This window comes from Acomys russatus, chromosome 4 (assembly GCF_903995435.1).
Source record: "Acomys russatus chromosome 4, mAcoRus1.1, whole genome shotgun sequence".
NCBI lineage: Eukaryota > Metazoa > Chordata > Mammalia > Rodentia > Muridae > Acomys > Acomys russatus.
Window position 1 is genome coordinate 26,006,004 of NC_067140.1, and position 20,036 is coordinate 26,026,039.

General features: G+C 48.6%; 1 protein-coding gene across 1 annotated transcript in view; it reads left to right on the forward strand.

Moving 5' to 3' along the window:
- The window catches only part of Cdh4 (cadherin 4), a 461,202-nt gene that overhangs the window by 328,042 nt on the left and 113,124 nt on the right, over window positions 1-20,036 (forward strand). The window contains exon 3 of the mRNA XM_051143937.1: window positions 9,727-9,953. Coding sequence (XP_050999894.1) covers window positions 9,727-9,953 — 227 coding nt within the window. The remainder of the gene's footprint in view (window positions 1-9,726; window positions 9,954-20,036) is intronic.

A 20,036-nucleotide genomic window follows, 5' to 3' on the forward strand; every position in this document is an offset into this window, starting at 1 on the left:
TAATTACAAATGATTTCATTAGCCCCATCCTGATGTGCAAGACGCTAATGAGAGAGAGGTTGGCAGCTCTAAAAATAGCCCCCTCATCTAGTTCCTTGTTTTAAAGACACAGCCCCGGTTGGGCCGCTGGGCCTCGGCTGTCAGCTCCAACATGTTTCTCACCACTCTGCGTGTGTGACCAGAGCTTGTAGAGGGGACAGCGGCCCTGCCCCTGGTGGTTGAGACAAGAGGCCCACAGCAGGGAAGCTGGGTGGGAGAATGTGGTCTGTGCCCTCTGCACCACACACATCGAGGCTGCTGGCTGCTGATGGTGTACTGGGTGAGGCTGACACAGTCACAGTGGTGTAGGCTGGCCCAGGCGGGGCTTGTAAACTGGAACAGTCTGAGGTGTTCCTCCTCAGAGTTGACTTATGGCTCCTGAGGGACACCCTGCCTCGGTGGTACATCCTAGGGCAGAAGCCATGTTTCCCGTCTGTAAATTAGGGTAGGGCTGGGAAGATGGCCCATCTGGTGAATTACTTCTGAGGACCCAAGTTCAACCCCCAAAAAACCACATTAAAAATAATAATAAAGTTGAGTGTGCTGATGCGTGTCTGTGATCCCAGTGCCGGGGAGGAAGAGACAGCCTAGCCTGCTTGATGAGTTCTAGGCCAATGAGAAACTTTGCCTCAAAAGGGGAGGGGGTGCTGGCCAGCCAGGTGCCCAGCACTCAGGGAGGCAGAGGCAGGCAGATCTCTGTGAGTTCCAGACCAGCCTGGTCTACAAAGTGAGTCTAGGGCAGCCAAGGCTACACAGAGAGACCCTGTATAAAAAAACAAACACATACACACACACACACACACACACACACAAAAGAGGAGTGGGCTGAATAGAGTCTGATGAACGACACCCAAGGTTTTTGTTCTCCGGCCTCCATGTGCATACACACACAAGAACATACATACACAAACATGCATGTGCATCTACATGTGAATGAACATATATACAGGAGTGCCATTGTAGGTGCGGTAGTGCTGGAACAGGCTCATGTGGAGGTGTGCCAGCATGCCATGCTTGGGATGTTCTCTCCAGAGAGATGCCTTCTGGCTTCTGCCGCAGAGGCCCCTGTCTAGCCGATGCATCCTGGAGGCAGAAGCTGCACTTTAGATTTGGGTGGTGTCTATGTAAGAAGGGGGAGGTGGTAACCACCCCCCACGATTGCAGTGGGAGGGAGTGGGGTTCCTGCACACTGTGATCCACTCTGGTCTGGCACATAGTTCCGAATTATTGTTCCAGAGCTGCTAATGTCATCACCATCATCACCTCTGTCAATCGTCAGAGCCAGCCCTGTCAGTCATCAACATCTCTGTCAATCATCACCATCACTCCTGTCAGCCAGTCAGCAGCATCGTCACCTCTGTCTGTCATCACCATTAGCATAACCACCATCAGTCATCAGCACCACTTTGGTCAGTCTGCAGCAACAGCAGCTCTGTCAGTCATCACCAGCTCTGTCTGTCACCATCACCATCACCCTTGTGGGTCATTGCCAGCTCTGTTTGTCACCATCACCATCACCCTTGTCAGTCATTGCCAGCTCTGTTTGTCACCATCACCATCACCCTTGTCAGTCATTGCCAGCTCTGTCTGTCACCATTACCATCATTATCATCACTATTACCATCACCATCATCATCATCATCACCATCATCATCACCACCCTGTCAGTTATCATCAGCTATGACAGCCACTCAACATCATCACCACCATTCCTGCATTGCCATTATCCATCACAGGGGCTAAGAAGGAGCATGTTAGCTCACACTTGCCCGGATTAGAAATGGTAGGCATTTCAGGCAGAACCCGAGGTCCACCACAGGAAAGTCTAGAGCCACGAGGCCGTGAAGCAGAGAGAGAACCCCCTCTAGAGCACGATCCTGATCCCTGAACCCCATGCAGACCCTTTCCCCAAGCACCACTGTCAAACGAGCCAGGACGGTGTGCACCCAGAAGATACCAGCCTCTCCGGAGCTTAGCAGAGTTGCCTACCAAGCCAATTGTGACCTTGCAAGACTTCACAGCATGCTACCACGATGCCCTGTTTCGGTGAGCTGGAGGCAAGAGCATAAACGGAGACTTTTATTTGCCTTACAAAGCTCCTGGGAAGCAGGAAGCAAGACCAGACTGACAGAGCCACAGTAACTGTAGACATGTAGACAGTGAGGACTTGAGCTACCCGAGGAGAAGTCAAGGCTCTGGAGTCAGCAGGGGCTTTGCGGGGCGGCGAACAGCCAGGCACCCTGGGCGAGCACTGGCCTTGGTGTTTGCTGTTATGGGCACCCTGAGGTGCCAGCTAACACTCTGACACTCATTTCCTCTTCCAAAATGAGGGGGTGCCTATTCCCATGAAGTGTGTGAGGGTTCACGAGGACAATAGCCTCTAAGTGCCAACAGGACGTGGGTTAGACTGTGAGTCGGTGCTGGATGTGAGTGGGTGGCTGGCTGGCTGAGAGAATTTCCAGGAAATGTTAGTTGCGTCAGTTAGCCCATGCAATGTTACCTTCAAGGAGGGGAAAAAAATCATAGCCATTCTCAGAAGAATCCTGAAATCTCTCCCATCTCCCCAAAGTGTCAAGGGACTCCAGAGTCTTGAATGAGAGCAGTGATGGCAGCCATTCTGCCTCTCCTGAGTCCTCAGGAATTCCAGATCCCAAGCTACCATTCATGGGGATGGCTCCTCCATCACAGCCCAGAACCCTCCTATCTGCTGAGGTTCAGGCGATCCCCCACCCCCACCCAGCCAGTACCAGAAGAGTGTCCGTGTCTAAACCAGCATTTTCACCAGCATCGGAAAAATGAGTGCTGGTCCTCTGGGTGCAGGGAGCAGCAGGAAGCAGCGGGGAGCAGCAGCTTGTAGTGCAGGAGGCTGGAATGCTCCCTGGGCCTGCAAGCCCTCGGTGTGCCCACCGTGTCTATGGCTACATTAGGGAACTCATTAGGGATTTCTTCAATTAAGAACCACTGTGTTCGACCCTAATGGGGCGTTGGCAGGATTTATCAATGGGGTGCACATGGCTCAGTTTCTCTCACCACTTGGAAAAGCCACACTAAGAATGACCCCGTCTTGCACCCACTTAGGCATTGCCCAGTACGGCAGCACAGTCATTCACTTAAGCAAAGGAGCAGTATTAACGCAAAAAGCCAGGATCCCTCCCCTGCATGGGGAAGAATCTGTCTCCTGTCTGGGGGAAACCTCCCTCCTACCCAGACTCAGGGCGATTCTAGACGAAGCTCAAACACTTCAAGGAGTTGTGGGTAGCTCCGACCCTGCCCTTGGGTAGCTCGGACCCTGACCTTGGGTAGCTCGGACCCTGACCTTGGGTAGCTCGGACCCTGACCTTGGGTAGTTCGGACCCTGACCTTGGCTCAGTTGCGCCGTCCTCCTGATTCCTGATCTTACCCATGACTGTTAAAGACTCAGAGAGCCCAGTAGTACCACACTGAGGAGAGTGATGCTAGCAGAAGGTCAATGGGGTGCACATGGCCCACTGTGGTCAGCTTTTCATAGACAGGAAGAGCACCCGGAATTTCCCAACAGTGCAAGATGTAAGGTCATCATGGTGTGAGGTCACTATAACACTGCCTCAGCCCATTCCACGTAAGCCCACAGTGGGCAGCTCAGCCACCGAGTGGGAAGGAGGCCTTGGTGTCTCCTCTGACACAGGATTTCTCACAATCCCACTGCCTGTCTCCCTTTAGTTCACTTGACCGTGCATAGTAGATCAAGTGCCTGGAGTGACAGCAGGAAGAGGACCCTCCTGCCCTGCCCAGCTGCTCTATTATTCAAGTCACCTACCATGTCCACTGCGACTGACAGCCCAGGATGACACACTGCTATTAAGCAACTTGCTCGGGCCATGTTCTTCGAAACAGTTGTATGAGGTGTATCTACGTGACACTCTTGCTCAGAATTCCCTGGACCGTCTTCTACCTGCTTGCCCATCCTCTCTCTTCCCAAAGCCCTAACAAGCCTGATTTCCCAGTGTTCCACCCAGCAGTTTTTCTGCAGTGCTAGAAGGCCTGGTGCAGTCTTCCCGGCCTCATTCACCCAAAAACCACATTCAACGGGAGGGAAACTGTGGAAAGCCTGTCCCCGCCCTGAAAATGCCTTTGCTCTGTGTCATCGCTCAAGTCTCTGCTCAAACATACCCCATTAGGGGGCCTGAGAGCCACACAGCTTCCTCTGCCCTCCAGGACTGGCCCCCCACAGAGCCTCGCCTGGCAATTCCTGCCTCCCAGAGGGACAGTGAGCTTCCTAAGAGGAGACTCTTCTGTGCTCATCCTCATCCTGTACTAGTGATGCGGCCTGTGTGGGTGTTCATTATCATTCACTGGATAAAACTGATTTCCAGGTCATAGGTTCAAATACAACCAGGACTTGAACTCCAAAGTCATCTTCCCACGTTGCCCTCAGTGTGTAGAAAGTGTGTTCTGAAAATCTCCACCCACACTGCTTTTAGGATAGTGAACTGATGGCGGGGACAGGGCTGGAAATCCAGAGGAGAGTTTGCCCCAGAAGAAAAAGGTTGCAGACTGGGAGCTGGCTCAGCAGCTAAGAGCAATCACTGCTCTCGCAAAGGACCTGAGTTCGGTTCCCAGCACCCAGGCATAGGTCATAACTTCCCGTGGCTTCCCTCCGTGGAATCCGACACCATCTTCTGGTCTCCATTGTGCCTTTGCTCGTGTACATGTATCCACTCAGAGACACACACACACATAATTAAAAGTAGAATAAACTTTAAAAGAGTGATCCGTGAGGCCCAGACAGTGTCCTTAAGCCATGGCCGAACTAACATCAGCATAGGAAATGGTCTGCCCAGTAAAACAGAGGGACCTTTGCAGAGTTGTTCAGACAAGAAAACACAGTCAAAGGAAGCCGTGACGTTCTGACATTGCTCACCCAGCCCACATACCCTTCACCAGACAGGCCACTGCTCTGGGGTGAGGAACGACCCTCCGCTTTCCTCACAGAGCGAGCCTGTCCCAGCAGCACGGAACATCTAAGCAGCAGGGGACTCAAGTGACTGCTGAGGGACTGACAAGTCCAGTCAGGAGCCCTGGGAACGGACTGTCCATCTTCCTCCCTCACCAGCACAGTGCTGCCATTGCGGGGTCGGCTGAACAAACCACACTTTCTAGAAACAAATGTTGTGCTCTCATCAGCATATGGCCACTTTGGGAATCAGCTGAGCAACATAAACCAGAGTAAACAAAGCAGGGAGCTGGCAAGGGTCCTGCAGGCTCCAGGTGCAGCCGACTGGCATGTGCGTGCAGAGCTGCAGGCAGGCAGGCAGCTCCGAAGCTGGTGGTCATGGCTTCCTGTGGCAAGCAGCCCCTCGAGACTCTTCAGGCTGTTTGCGATAAGAACTGAGAGGAGCAATCTCCTTGGGCCCAGCCCCTTGCGAGGAGTTGCCACACATCACGGGCAGGAGGGGACAGATGGCTCCTGAGAGGTCTGTGCCATATCTGTGCATGGCTGAAGAGTACACGGAAGAAAACATCCAGGTGAACTTGGCAGGAAGTAACGCTTCGTGCAACTCAGCCGTCTTCAACAGATCTGCTGCACTCACATGCAAGAGTTCATCATGAGGGGAGCCTGTTGACTGTGGACTTTCCCTCAGAAAAGGAGGGGTAGGGAGGTCATGGCACCCTTGCCTGAGATTCTAGCAGATGCCTCCTGTGCCTTCCACTCATCTGTGTGCAGCTCTGTCCTACTTGCATGTGACCTGGGACTCAAGAGATGCTAGAGAGCACAGGCTGGGGAGGCTCAGCTGCAGGATGTGGGGCCTCCACCTCTGTTGGGTGAGAATTTACAGTGTGGCTCCTTTGGGGCCACCCACACCTACAGGAAAAAAAATCATCCATGTTCTGAAAGCAAGGCCACCTTGTCGGTTCCCTGGGGTGCATTTTTGTGGAATCGTGCTATGGTTTGTCACTAGGACCTCATCAGGAGAGCATAGACCTATCTTCCTGGGGAAATAATTCTCAAAACAGACCCCCAAGGGGACCTGGAGCCTGTCTGCAGCTCTAGAGACACCCCATCCATCTCCAGGCTAGGTTGGTGTCCATGAGAGGCAACCACTGCCCAGACAAGAACCTCAGCTCTACCTCACCAGACCCCTTGTAACCAAACCCAGCAGTGTCAAGTCATATGTCCCAGACTCTCTGCTTCTGTGCTCTCAGGAGGCTCTGTGGCCAGTGGTGTGGTACCTCGTGCCCTCCAGAACCCAGCACAGAACTCCTTCTGTCCTCTCTGTCCATAGACTCTCACGTGGGAGCCAGGGACGCAGGCTGGAGCAAGCTGCAGGGCAGAGTCGGCAAACGGGTGCCTGGCGGAGATGCTTAACTGCACGCAGCTCCTCAGCTAATGAAGAATGTTCTGGCCACGCATCACGGCGGGTACAGACAAAGGTGCAGGTGGAAGAAAACAGCACCGGGGAGGGCCGGGGCACCAGTGCATGGCCCTGCCAGGCGAACTGCTCATGGAACGTTAAGGAAGAGCTTGTTCCCAGTGGGGTCTTTATCGGCAACAGCAAGAGCAACAGTCCACACAACCACATATCCACAAGGTCATCCCTACCCATCACATTCAACGAGGCATCTTCCATGATCCTCCACGGGCGGGCTCATCCCACCCCCACCCCCGGGCTGTCTCGGGGCCTTTGCACTGCTGTCCCACCTCAGGACATTTCCTCTGACAGACACAGCCTCCGCACTGGCCCCTCTAATCTCCCTCGTTGTCCAGGCAGCTGGGGTTTTGTTTACACAGTGGCTTGTCCATTTATTGTCCTCTGCACACCAAGGTCACTTGGGCAAGCTCTGAGCCTTCCTGCTCACACCCAGAACACCTGGCTGGATGGTATGGAGGTCCTGGGCAATTGTGGGAGGGAGGAACGAAGAAGCAGGGAGATGGAGTGAGAACAGTGCTCTTGTGAGCTGAACAGCAGGCATGACGCTGCCTGCTTCTTGGCAGAAATCCAGCTACAAGCTCACCTCTGGCTCATTTGATCTTTCTCCACTCACCTAACAAAGGAAATAATAAAATGACGTGTTCGCAGACACAGCACAATTCTGCCGCGCTCTGTCTTGGGGAGATGCCGTCTGCCGCCCCCATGAATGTCAGGCCATCTCTGCTGAGGAGGAGCCCCTCCAAACGTGTGCCACCTTAGCTCCATCTACAGAGCCAGCAATTAAAAGTGACAAGGGTGAGAGGTTGGAGGCAGCCTCCTGGCGAACACTGAGCTTTTTTCTCTGGAGCAAGGTGACTGGGAAGCATCTGCCGATGAATCTGCGAGCATGGCTACACCTGTGCTTCTGGGCCTGTGGGAGCAGGATAACATAGGGTAGCATTTAAGGCAGAGGTATCAGAAGCCTTCTGGAGAGAAAAAAAGAAACGGTGCTGGGCTGCCAAGGACCCATTGTGATGGTTGTGTGTTTGTGTTCTGGGAGTAATAGACTGCCGGATTTCAGAACTAGTGACCAAGGGAGGGCCACTCCCACACAGTGGGGCTTTGAGAGGCATTCTGACAGATGAAACTTGACGCCACGTGTAACTTAGGAGAGGCACACAATGTCAGGAGCAGTCCAAGGGCATCAGCTTGCTACACGCTTTACTGTTTGAGTCTTATACAGATAGACACTCTAAGTGCGCCAAAGCCAGACACAGCACTCGAGAGTGCCTGCCTGTAATGCCAACACCCAGGAGGCAGAAGCGAGAATATCTCTGTGAGTTTGAAGCCAAACCTGGGCTAAAGAGTGAGACCCTATCTCAAAAACTAAAGATTAAAAAATAATGCCCTAGTACGGAAAGAGAAGGGAGGTATTTGTCATGGCTTGACCCTGGGGCAAGCTGAAGGGATTCAAAGCAGATTTTGGGGCTTTACTGATAAGTGAATCCTGCTAACAGGTGCTTTGTTTCAGTGGAATTCACTTCCTCCTTCTGGCCGTGATCATTCTGAATATGAGCATCCCTTGACAAATGCAGTTTGTTTTTCCAACACACCACATGGGACTACAGTGCCTGCTGGAATCCTCATGGATGCCTTGCTGCAGCCCAAGGGGACATTAGCCGGACACGGTGTTTTCATCATCACATAATAACACCAGTCATTTTCTACTCTGTCAGGGGGCAAAGCCAAACCCACATTACAAGTAATGTTATAATGGCATCAAGTTACCTGAGCACCAAGACCCTTTGATAGTGCAAAGTGTGGGAGAATGCTCTGTTGCCTTGGATACAGTGGAAAACCCCTGGGTCCCTCTTCAAGGATGCTTACCCACAGAAATGCTTAACACCCTGACCCTAGAGTACACAGCCAGATTCTCTATACTGACCACTCTGCCCCTTGACAGAGCCGAAATCCCTGGTCTCATTATATTTAAAAACATTTTCAAGCTAGGCATAGTGGTACACGTCTTTAATCTCAGCTCTCGAGATGCAGAGGCAAGCAGATCTCTGAGTTCAAGACCAGCCTGGTCTACAAAGAGAGTTCCAGGACAGCCAGAGAGCTACACACACACACACACACACACACACACACACACACACACACACACACACACACACACACGCATCTCTCTCTCTCTCTCTCTCTCTCTCTCTCTCTCTCAATAGACAGACAGACAGACAATACACTTTCATATTAAACCCACAAGCAGGAGGAGTATCTCTAGGAATGATTCCAGACAAGGAAACCCACATGTTATTTATTATTTCAAGGCAGCAACAATAAAAGGTGAACATGCAAGAAAACACTTTATCAAATGTAACCGCAAGTCGCTTTTTTTAGTTTCTAGAATAAATAGTAATTAAATCATGGAAGCTGTGACAGTGAAATTGCTTATAAAACCAATCCTCCCACCATAATTGCTCAGATACCCACATTTTTATAAATACTGGGTAACTTTATCCATTGCTTTTATCAGCAGAATGTGACACCAGCTGTTGGTGCTTCATAATTTACCGCGGCACTGGGTGACAGTCACAAAAGCATGTGTCTTTAAAAATGCACTAACGTGGTTCAGATAAATATGCGGATTTGGACGTGTCGCTTTCTGTGGTGGAGTCAGAAATGGCTGCAGCACTGGCCGTCAGGAGGGGCCAGTCGCCTAATTAATGTTTCGGAAGAAAAATGATGCAGGGTGCCTGCCGTACCTGCACTATCAACAGGCCACGGCAACTCTGCGACTAATCAAGAAAGTCTGTGGTACGCTAGGCCAGCCATCTTGCCTCTGCCCCAACAGGACACAGGTGGCTGACAAGTCTCACTAAGTCATGGAAGAACCAGCCATGTCAGTCCCATTTCTGTGGTGTTCCTGATGCATAGAAGAGCCCTGATATGCCAGCTTTCTCTGGCTCCTCCATTGCAACCAGCTTCCTGGGCACAAAAACAGATGAAAGGATGGGTCGTCTGCACCCACAGGCAGAGACCGGTGTGAGGCAAGAAGTGGGGATGTGTGACTCAGTGGGTAGCAGGGATTGTGACAGGAGTGAAGGGGTCTGCCGGGGTTTAGAGGGTGGGTGCTTGCCCAACTTTTCTTCTGTCCATTTTCCTGGACTCCTGGAAGATGGAGGAGAGCCCAGTGAGGTCCCTACTGTCCCGGGGCTACTTGGGGATCCAGATGCTGTACCTGTTGTTGCAGCCGTCTGTCTGCTGGTCATTCTGACCGTCTTCTCTCCTCTTACAGTCAAGTTCAGCAGCTGCTTGGGCACCAAAGGGACACAGTATGAGACCAACAGCTTGGACTTCAAAGTCAGGGCGGATGGGACGGTCTTCGCCACTCGGGAGCTGAAGATCCCCTCAGAGCAGGTGGCCTTTACTGTGACGGCACGGGAACACCAGACTGCTGAGCAGTGGGACGCCATGGTGCGGCTGCTGGTAGCCCAGACCTCATCCCCACACTCTGGACACGAGGTAAGAGGACACAGCACAAGCAGGAAGGTGTGGCTCCAGAGCCAAGGTGTCACCTGCCCTGGCAGGAGGGGGCACAGGCAGAGCCTTTCCCTGGCTCATGGCAGCCCTTTGGCTTTGCCCGTCACAGGCATGGCATCACTCCTGTCCTCCACATCATTCTGAGGTAGACCCGCCCTCATGGGTAGGATATCTGAGCAGGTTCCACCCACCAATCTGCTGCCATCATGCCCTCCACTGCATTTCGAATGAGATGTTCACGCTTCTACCTTGAGCTATAAACCACAAATGCTGTATGTGGCCTGGGCTCTCAGGCATTGTACTTACTAGTAGCCGCCTGCTTTCAAGGACAGGAGGGTCAGCAAGCAAAGCAGGTAAACCCTGAGACTAGGAAACCACGGCAGGTCTAATTCAGAGCCACTGAGAGGTGGAGGGAGAGGACGGCAGACAGGAAGAGAGTTGGGGGGTGGTGGGGAGAAAGGTAAGGAAAAGGAGAAACAGGAGAGGGGAAAGAGGGGACGGGTGGATAAGTGAGGGGAGGGAGAGAGTGATGACAGGTGAGGAGGCAGGCTCCTGCACTGTCCAGTAGTCTTACCAGATTCCTAACAACCTCCATGATTCCCCACATCCTCTCTGTCCCATTCTTGTTTGTGCTGGGAACTCCTAGGTGGCTGCATTAGGCTCAAGGCATCAGAACTAGGGCTAGCAGAGAGCTTGCAACCTGGGAGCCTGCAGTAGAGAGAGACACTGAAAAAACCAGCGTAGTTGGAGAGGGGAGCATGATCAGGCCCTCAGATCTGTGTGGCTCTGTAATTGTGCACAGCATAAGATAGTCCCAGGCACTGCATTGGGGCTCCCTGGGAGATGCCTGGAGGACCGGAAGTCAGTTGAGCGTTTGCGCAAAACCTTCCATAACTGAATGTGCCTTTGAAAGAAGCCTCTTTGTGGGAGAAAATCTGCAAATATCCAAAAACCTGTCTGACCAAGGAGCCCTTCATGGAGCGGCTTGCAGGACAGGCGGCCAAGGGGGAAGCAGGAATTGGTTTTTGGACTTGTTGCTTGACTCCAACCAAGTAGGAGCAGAACCTTGGAAGACGTTCTTTCCCACTGTGGCGAGTGGAAAGGAGATCATGAACACCAACCTCCTGGGTAGGGAACCAAGCATATGTGTGTGTACGTGCACACTCACACACACACATACTCACACACACTCACATTCACATATTCACACATATTAACCTCCACACACATTCACACACACACTAACCATCACATACACACACACATACACACTAACCATCATACACACACTCACATACACTCATTCACACACATTAACCTTCATACACATTCATACACACACACACACTAACTATCACACACATACATACCATCACACACACAAACACATTCAGACACACACACTATCACATACACATACTAACCATCACACACACACATTCACACATACACACTAACCATCACACATACACAAGCCATCACACACATACACACTAACCATTACACACGTAAACCATCATACACACAAACCATCACACACACACTCATATTCACACACATATACACTAACCATAACACACACTTACACACACACACACACACACACACACACACACACACACACACCCTTCCTCTGCCCACAGATGCTGAGGACTCTAAGACAGGCAGGTATACTGCTCGCTTCCTTGTGTGTTTATCATGCACGCTCCCCATGCCAGGACTTTCTGCTCTTGCTCGGTATTAGTTACTCTTCTTGCTGCTATGTGAGACACCTGACAGGAAAGCAGCTAAGCGAAAGCCAGTCTATGGCTCACAGCTCAGGGGGATGCAGTCTGTGGTGGAGGGGGAGGCACGGCAGCAGGAAGGCAGTTGCTGGTTTAAATGAAAATCCCAGACCGTTCTACTTTACCAATAAAGACTCAGGAGCCAGATGCTAGGGGTGAAAACCTCTTGGCTCAGAGAGACAGAGAAAGCACCCAGCTGGCCTTCCTACTCAGCTCACGTTCCCAATGGACGAGGCCAAAAAGGTTCACTAGCTCAGCTGACAGCCCAGGAGGAAAAAGCCAAAAAACCCAAGACCAAAGCCTTGCTAGCCCCAAAAGCCAAAAGCCAAGAGGCTGAGGAGTGGAAGAGCTAAAGAGCCAAAGCACCCTTCTACTTCTACCCCTCAACTCAAAGTCCCTCCTACCCTGTCAGCTGGCTTCTTGCTCTGCCTTTTGACCTAAGGTTCACTTTATTAAATCCTGCGTACAGTTAGCTCTTGGATCAAAGGTGTGTGCTAGGGCTCAACTACAATAAACAAGAAGCAGGTTTTTACAGTTCACAATCTCAGGGATCACAGTGGGATGGACGATCCTCTAACACACATGGAGGTCCACCTGATTTATACCTGCAGGCCGGAAGAGGGCACCAGATCTCATTATAGATGGTTGTGAGGCACCATGTGGCTGCTGGGAATTGAACTCAGGTCCTCTGGAAGAGCTGGTGGTGCTCTTAACCTCTGATCCATCACCCAAGCCCATAGGTGTTGTTTTTAAATTACCTAGTATTATCAGTATGCCTGACTAGCAATCAATCAAGACACAGACACTTGTTGTATTTTAAAATAGCCTTAGTTAACCTGGGGCAGCGCAGATATCAATCCTCTAAACTACTTCCCATAGTGGGGCATGTATGGGATCCCTGCCCCAATCCCATGCCATGTGTTTCTAATAACTTCTATCAAGCTACCTTCCATCCATAATCCCAAATACTTGCTAATGTTCTTCATCTGGGCCAAATCTTCCATCCATGCCGGCCACATGTTTTTCTTCCATCTAACAGATGACGACCTCCTCCTCTTCCTCCTCCTCCTCAGGTTCCTCTTTCTTTCATCCTCCTTCTTCCCAGGATCCTCTCTGTCTCTCAAGCCTGGGAAGCTTAGCCAAACCTATCTCGTCCATCCTGCCCAGGTGATGGCCTTTTTTTTTTTAAATTAGCATCAAAATACATCAAACCATCCCCCAACATGTAGGGAAGACTTTAGCCTTTAGTCAAATCTCCTTTCATATACAATGCCTAGCGGTCAAGCAAAAATAATCAGATACATAGAAATAGATAAAATTAATGAAAATCCTGCAAAGCCACAAATCACAGAGCAGACAGCTACAGGAGTGAAGCTGTGATTGTGCTCACTCAAATTTAATAAGAGCTTTTGACAAGATTGGAAGAATTTGAAACTGAAAATGTGATAAGCAAAACTGAAACTTTTGTAGATAGATACTGCTACAAATTAGACACAGATGAAGAGAGAATCTCTGAAGCAGAAAGTTGTTTAGACTGAAGTGTGGTAGTCTACACAGCTGAGTTCTGGCAGGGCTGTGTTTGGACTGTGGGAGGAGGAGGAGGTTTGGAGAGATGAAATTGGGGTAATGTCCCACTTGGGACACAGATCTGAAAACACACATTCAAGGAGCCCTAACTAACACTCTAGGCTTAAAAATAAAGAGAAACTCACTTTACGCCCTAAAAACAGATTAAACCTGAGCTCAAAAAAGGAAAGGAAGGAAGGAAGGAAGAAAGGGAGGAAGAAAGCAGAATAGCAGCAGTGGGAGGGAAAACAGAGCTGAGGCTTGGGCTCACGTGGACTTTGGGGCTGACATGTGAGGAAGGTTGTTTGTAACATGCTAAAGGAAGAAAGGACTCTACACTGGTAAGGCAAACCAGCGCATAAAACTGAATATCAGCATTGCCAAACAAACCAAAGCTGCAAGAAACTGTTATGAGTTAGCTCTTTGGACACCTGAGGTGAAGGGTGGGTGAGGTGAAGGGCAGCTGAGGTGAAAGACAGCTGAGGTGACAGACAGCTGAGGTGAAGGACAGCTGAGGTGAAAGGACAGCTGAAGTGAAGGGCAGCTGAGGGTGAAGGGCAGCTGAGGGTGAAGGACAGCTGAGGTGAAGGACAGCTGAGGTGAAGGACAGCTGAGGTGAAGGACAGCTGAGGTGAAGGACAGCTGAGGTGAAGGACAGCTGAGGTGAAGGGCAGCTGAGGTGAAGGGCAGCTGAGGTGAAGGGCAGCTGAGGTGAAGGACTGGTGAGGTGAAGAAGAGGTGAGATGGAGGACAAGTGAGATGGAGGATGGGTGAGGGTTCAAGGCAGAACAGACAGAAGGCTGTTTCCTGCATGTGAACAGCTCATGTGGGAAACAGCAAGTGTCAGAACTCTGACAGGAAGTAAGTGAAACGCTGAGATGGGACAGCTAACACCAAAAAGACCTGAGATGCCATGTCTGGAACAGCAGTTCTCAACCTGTATGTCATGACCCCAAAAAGACTATATTTAGCCCCAAAACAGAATTTTACATTTCAGTTCATAACAGTAGCAAAATTACAGTTATGAAATAGCAACAAAATAATTTTATGTCTGGGGGTCATCACAGCATGAGGAACTGTATTAAAGGGTCGCAGCATTTGGAAGATTGAGAGCCATATGGAAAATGATCAATTTTATGCTGATCATTCCTTATCCAGAATGCTTGAGCCAGAGGGTTTCAAATTTTAGAATATCTGCTTGGGACTACAGAGAAGCATCTTGGGGACACAACCCAAGGCTAAACACAGAATTCATATGTTTCATCTACACTTTGTACACATAGCCTGGAGGGGTGTGTGTGTGTGTGTGTGTGTGTGTGTGTGTGTGTGTGTGTGTGTGTGTGTGTGTGTGTTTACTGTGACCTATCACATGAAGTCAGGTGTGGAATTTTCACTTTGGGTGGAAAGGGCTCAAAACATTTCAGATTTTGAATTTTCTGATAAGAGATATTCAACGTCTATTATATTTTGATAAGATAAAAAAAATACTTACTCTTGGGATGTGGTGATGGCTCCATGGTTAAAAGCACTTACTGCTCTTGCGAAGGACCCAGGTTCAGTCCCAAGCACCTACACACAGTGGCTCATAGCCCCCTACAGCTCTAGTTTAAGGGGATCCAACCCCCTCTTCTGGTCTTCGTAGGTGCTGCACACATGTTGCACACATAATGTATTTGCAGGAAAAACACTCATGCATTTATAAAAGTATAAATATTAAAAATTTAACAAATAAAGACTTCCCTAAAAACTACTTACTCTAAAGTCTTTGAGAAATTCCTGAGAGTCATAAGATTGTGTGTGTATGTCTGTGTGCTCAAAGATAATAAATTCAAGAAAGGAGAAAGGAAAACACAGAACAGATGGACTAATATATTTCTCTTGGAGTAAGATGGTATGCTTACAAATACATCGGTAATTATAAAAAATGAAGACACGGTAACATACAAATAAAAGAAAACATGTTGACAGATTGAGCAAGTGAAAACCCTGCTAGGTGCAGCTTGCTAAACACACATCTCAAAGTCTAAGAATGGAGACAGGTTGAAAGTAAAATCCTAGGGAAACAAAAACTGTGTAAATAACAACCAGAAGAAAGCCGGAGGCTGCTCTGTTAACATCAGACAAACAGACCGAGATGAAGCATCACGTAAAGCGGACGCTTCACAGAGCCAAGGCGACACGCAAGACCTGAATTGCCGTGCACACGTGTGACTTCAAGCTGTTCACAATGAAGTTGGTACAAGTAAAGGGAGAAATGCCCAGCAAGTGTGCATCCATTGTAAATGTTAGCAAGCATGCATCTGTGAGTAATAGACAGACAGACAAAGTACAGTGAGGAAACAAAAGGGAGCCATGCAGTCAGGAAGCTCAACCTTGTGCAAGGAAGTTTGTAACCCAGAATCCACCACTGCTAAGGACCCCCGACTTCTAACCACTGACAGACCAGTTCCAATTTTTAACCCAAAAAGTCATACTATTGTTGCAACATTCAAAGTCCAAATAGGCCTAGGTGGTGGGTTATTTATTTTTATATCAGAACAACAAAGATAAAAATCAATAGCAAGAAACATAACTGGAAAAACCCCCCATAGATACATAAGTCAAGTGAGAGCCTTGTTACTGTCCCCTGGTAAAACAGAACTGAAATGTAAATTAGGGAATATGTTGCCTGAATAGTAAAACTAGTGGGGTACACCAGGTAGAATGGCTGGGGTTAATGGATGATGGGATAAAGAAAGAAAACTGCCTTCAAAGTACACATCCCTAGAAATTACCGAAGGGATAGAAGATGAGGTTCAAGTAAAACAGAAAAAAATAAATAAGTAGGAGAGGAGGGGGGGAGAAGAAGAGAAGAGAAGAGAAGAGAAGAGAAGAGAAGAGGAAATCAGAAAGTCATAAAATCTGTAACAAAGGTCAGCTCTTAAATGATGAAGTCCATCATTCTGGGCAAGAAAAAAGACAGAAGCAGCAGATAACCGACTCTAGTATAAAAAGATGGTGCTGACTAACATGTGGACACTAGAAAAGTATGTAAAGGGAGTATGTGCATTTTATACCAAAACTAACTCGAGAAAATGCTGATCTGTGTCGTTATGCTCAATCTTGGCCAAAAGGCAAAGAAACAGCCAAAACTGTTTATTATTATAAACAAAAATTAAAGTCTGTATTAAGGTAACCATTCAACTCTGCTGATAGATTCTACCTCAGCTCAGAGGAGAAATTAAAATTAATTCCACACGAACTTGTCCAGAGAGCTAAACGAGAAGGTTGGTCCTGTAAGCCTGAATGGAGAGTGTGTCTCAAACCCCCAAAACCACCGCCCGGGTGAGGAGGACTCGTGTCTGGAGCCCAGCATGAGTCACTCCCAAAACCCGGCAGAAATTCATCTTTCCTGACAGAAGTCTTTTCCAAAACCAGTAAAACTATGTGCCAAGCCAAAGACCCAAACTTTTGGAATGTGTGACAGAAAAGATCATCATGTGCTGGCATCGTCTATAAATTTATATAAACAGGATGCTAACAAACTTCTATCTAGCTATGTTTACATAGATTGATAAGTCACGACTGAGCAGTATTTATAAAAAGAGTACAAGGTTAGATTAATATATACAATTCGTAGAACAAAGAATTAAAAGATTGCATAATCCCCTGCATATCACTTACTAAAAGTTAACTTCTGTTCCAGATATTAGGAATATTCAGGTTATTAGTAAGAGGAATGACCTTACGGTGACTCAGAAAGGGGCTCTACAAACTCAACAGTGGCTGTCCAAATTGGCTCTTGAAATAGGTAAAGGGGGTTCCCACCTCATGCCCTGAAGGTCCAAGCCAATGCAATAAGACAAGAAAAAGAATATTGAAATATAAACCCTAACAGGGCGGTAGGTAGGTTACTGGGGCCGATGGGAGAGATTGGCTGTGTGCGGAGGAACTGAGCTCTGTTGTGCCAGCCATGAACTCCAGCAAGTGAACTGAACGCCACTCAACAGTTCACACTATTTATTTACATGTGTATATATGTGGGTGGCACCATATGCTTCAGCACACATGGTGAGGACAAAGAAGGCTTGTGAACGCCCATTTTCCCCTTTCACCATGTAGATTCCAGGGGCTGAACTCAGGTGGTCAGGCCTGGAAGCAAGTGAACGCCTTTACCCACTCAATTCCCAACCTTCACTCCTTGAGAAAGATTCACAGAGCGCCACAACAGCAAACAGAACAATTCACTGATCTACAGGAGGATCTAGAGAAGAAATGGCCGCCTGTAAAACATAATCCATGGAACATTAACGTCCCAAGGCAGCTCTCATGGAAAGGGCACTGAAGTGAATTCCTCAATTACTGTTGCCCAGGGACCCCATACACACACGTATACATACATGCAAACAAACAAAAATACATACCTACATCCACATACAAACAAACATACCTACACACAAACATACATACATACAAACAAACATACATACATACATGCACACATGTGTACATGCATAACATTTTTAGTACACATACGCATATGCATATATATTTTACAAAAGTATACCAGGATCCAAACAAGGTCGGCTCCCATTGAACCAACAGCTGACCCTTAATATTTTTTTAATTACTGTATTTTAAATTATTACATAAGTTCCTATACAACATATTCAAGCTTATCTCCTGATCTGCAATGTTTAAAAATTGGTACACGCCTTTAATCCCAGCACTCGGGAGGCAGAGGCAGGTGGATCGCTGTGAGTTCAAGGCCATCCTGGTCTACAAAGTGATTACAGGACACAGGACAGCCAGAGACCGGTAGCAAAAACAACACAATAATAATAATAATTTTTTTTTTTTACTCTGTGACCTGGAGAAAAATTGTAGAGAGCAATCAAGGAAGGCACTTATGTTGGCCTACACACACATACACACTACACACGACACAACATATCACTACACACCTGCACACACATATACTATACACTTACACATGCAGATATACCTACTCACACTTTATCAACATATTCACACACTACACAGAAATACACAGGCACATACAATATACATATAAACTAAATACCACACACACACATATTGTACATCGAACACTATACAAATGCACACCTGGTAATACACATCACACACATACACTACACACATATATAATGCACATATAAATGCACTACACATAAACACATGCACATGTAAACATATAAACTACACACACTTATAACACAAATACATGTACATGCACTAAATCAGACACACATGCAGTACATACATATAAATGCATATATACATATATTATGTAACACATATGATGCTGGGGGATCAAAACATTAACCATACACATGCATGCATTCATTGCAATGAAAACACAAACCCACACACACACACACATCCATACACAGAAACACCAAACAACATACATGCACACATATGCTACATACAAAGTATACATACATGCACTGCACACAAGTGCACAGCACATGTACATACTACATGTATGCCCACATATACATTACGCTTGCACACAGAACACGGCGATAAAAATGCGAAGACACACACATATACCCTTAAACGCCAAGGACTTCCCAGCAGGGCCTGAAGAAGGAGAATTCATACCCTAAGTAAGATTTCTGTTCTGCAAGGTTCTAGAGAGAAAGATGGCTGCCTGGAAGGCAGAGAGCCCGTGGAGTGCGTAAGTTCCAGGACAGCTCGCACGGAGAGGAGCCTTGGAGTAAATCCCTCAAGGGCCGGCGCCCAGGGGCCCCCTAATTTCTCGGTTCTGTTCTTTCATTTCTCTTCTGCCAAGGCTTCTGCGTCCAATGCCTCCCCATTCATTATTTCAGCGACTCTCTGTGGCTCTGAGTAAAACCGACAGCTTTACAGTTAGATGAACCATAAAAAATTGGCAACTTCTCTCCTCCCCCCACCATCCCCAGCAGCCATTAAAGGCCGCCTTCCTGCGTGTGATGCGAGCGGTGCTCAAATCTGGAAGAACGTCCTTTTGTGCAGTCTTGCAGGAAAGCCGATAGCAATTCAATTAGAAAATGCAAATGAGGTCACATATTTCCCAGCGGAGCGCTGAGGTGCCCCTGAGGAATCGGAGCAACATGCAGCCTCCCGGTAAATACCGAAGATGAAGCGTCCCTCGCTTGCTGTCATCTGCCCGGCTGGTACAGCGCTCGGATGTGGCAATGGGGCCTGTGGGTATAGTTTCCCAAAAAGACACTGTTGTTTATGAAACTAATATTGGGTCTTCTAGCCCATCAGCACTTTTGAAGGATCAGATCACAGGCAAGCAGCTGGGAGCTTCCCTGGGCTCCTTGATCAGCTGCGTCCCAACCTCTAGTGCCACAAAGGGTGGTCCAGTTTAGAGATCGATTTTGCAGTGGGGTTAGATCAACAATGGTGGGTGACCCTGTGAGCCCTTAAGACACAGACATGCAGGGAGAGCATCGTCAGGCAATGAAAGCAAAGATAAGGTGATCTCTATACTCCCAGGATTGCCAAGGATTGCCAGCACACCAGGAGCCAGCTAGATGGACAAGGAGCCGCCACAGCCCCAGGCCCAGGCCCAGCTCCAGCCTCAGCCCCAACCCCAGCCTCAGCTCCAGCCCCAGCCTCAGCCTCAGCCCAAGCCTCATTCCAGCCCACCTCAGGCCCAGCCTCACTCCGCCCCCATCCGCAGGGCCCAGCCTCACCCCAGCCCAGCCCCCCGCACCAGCCA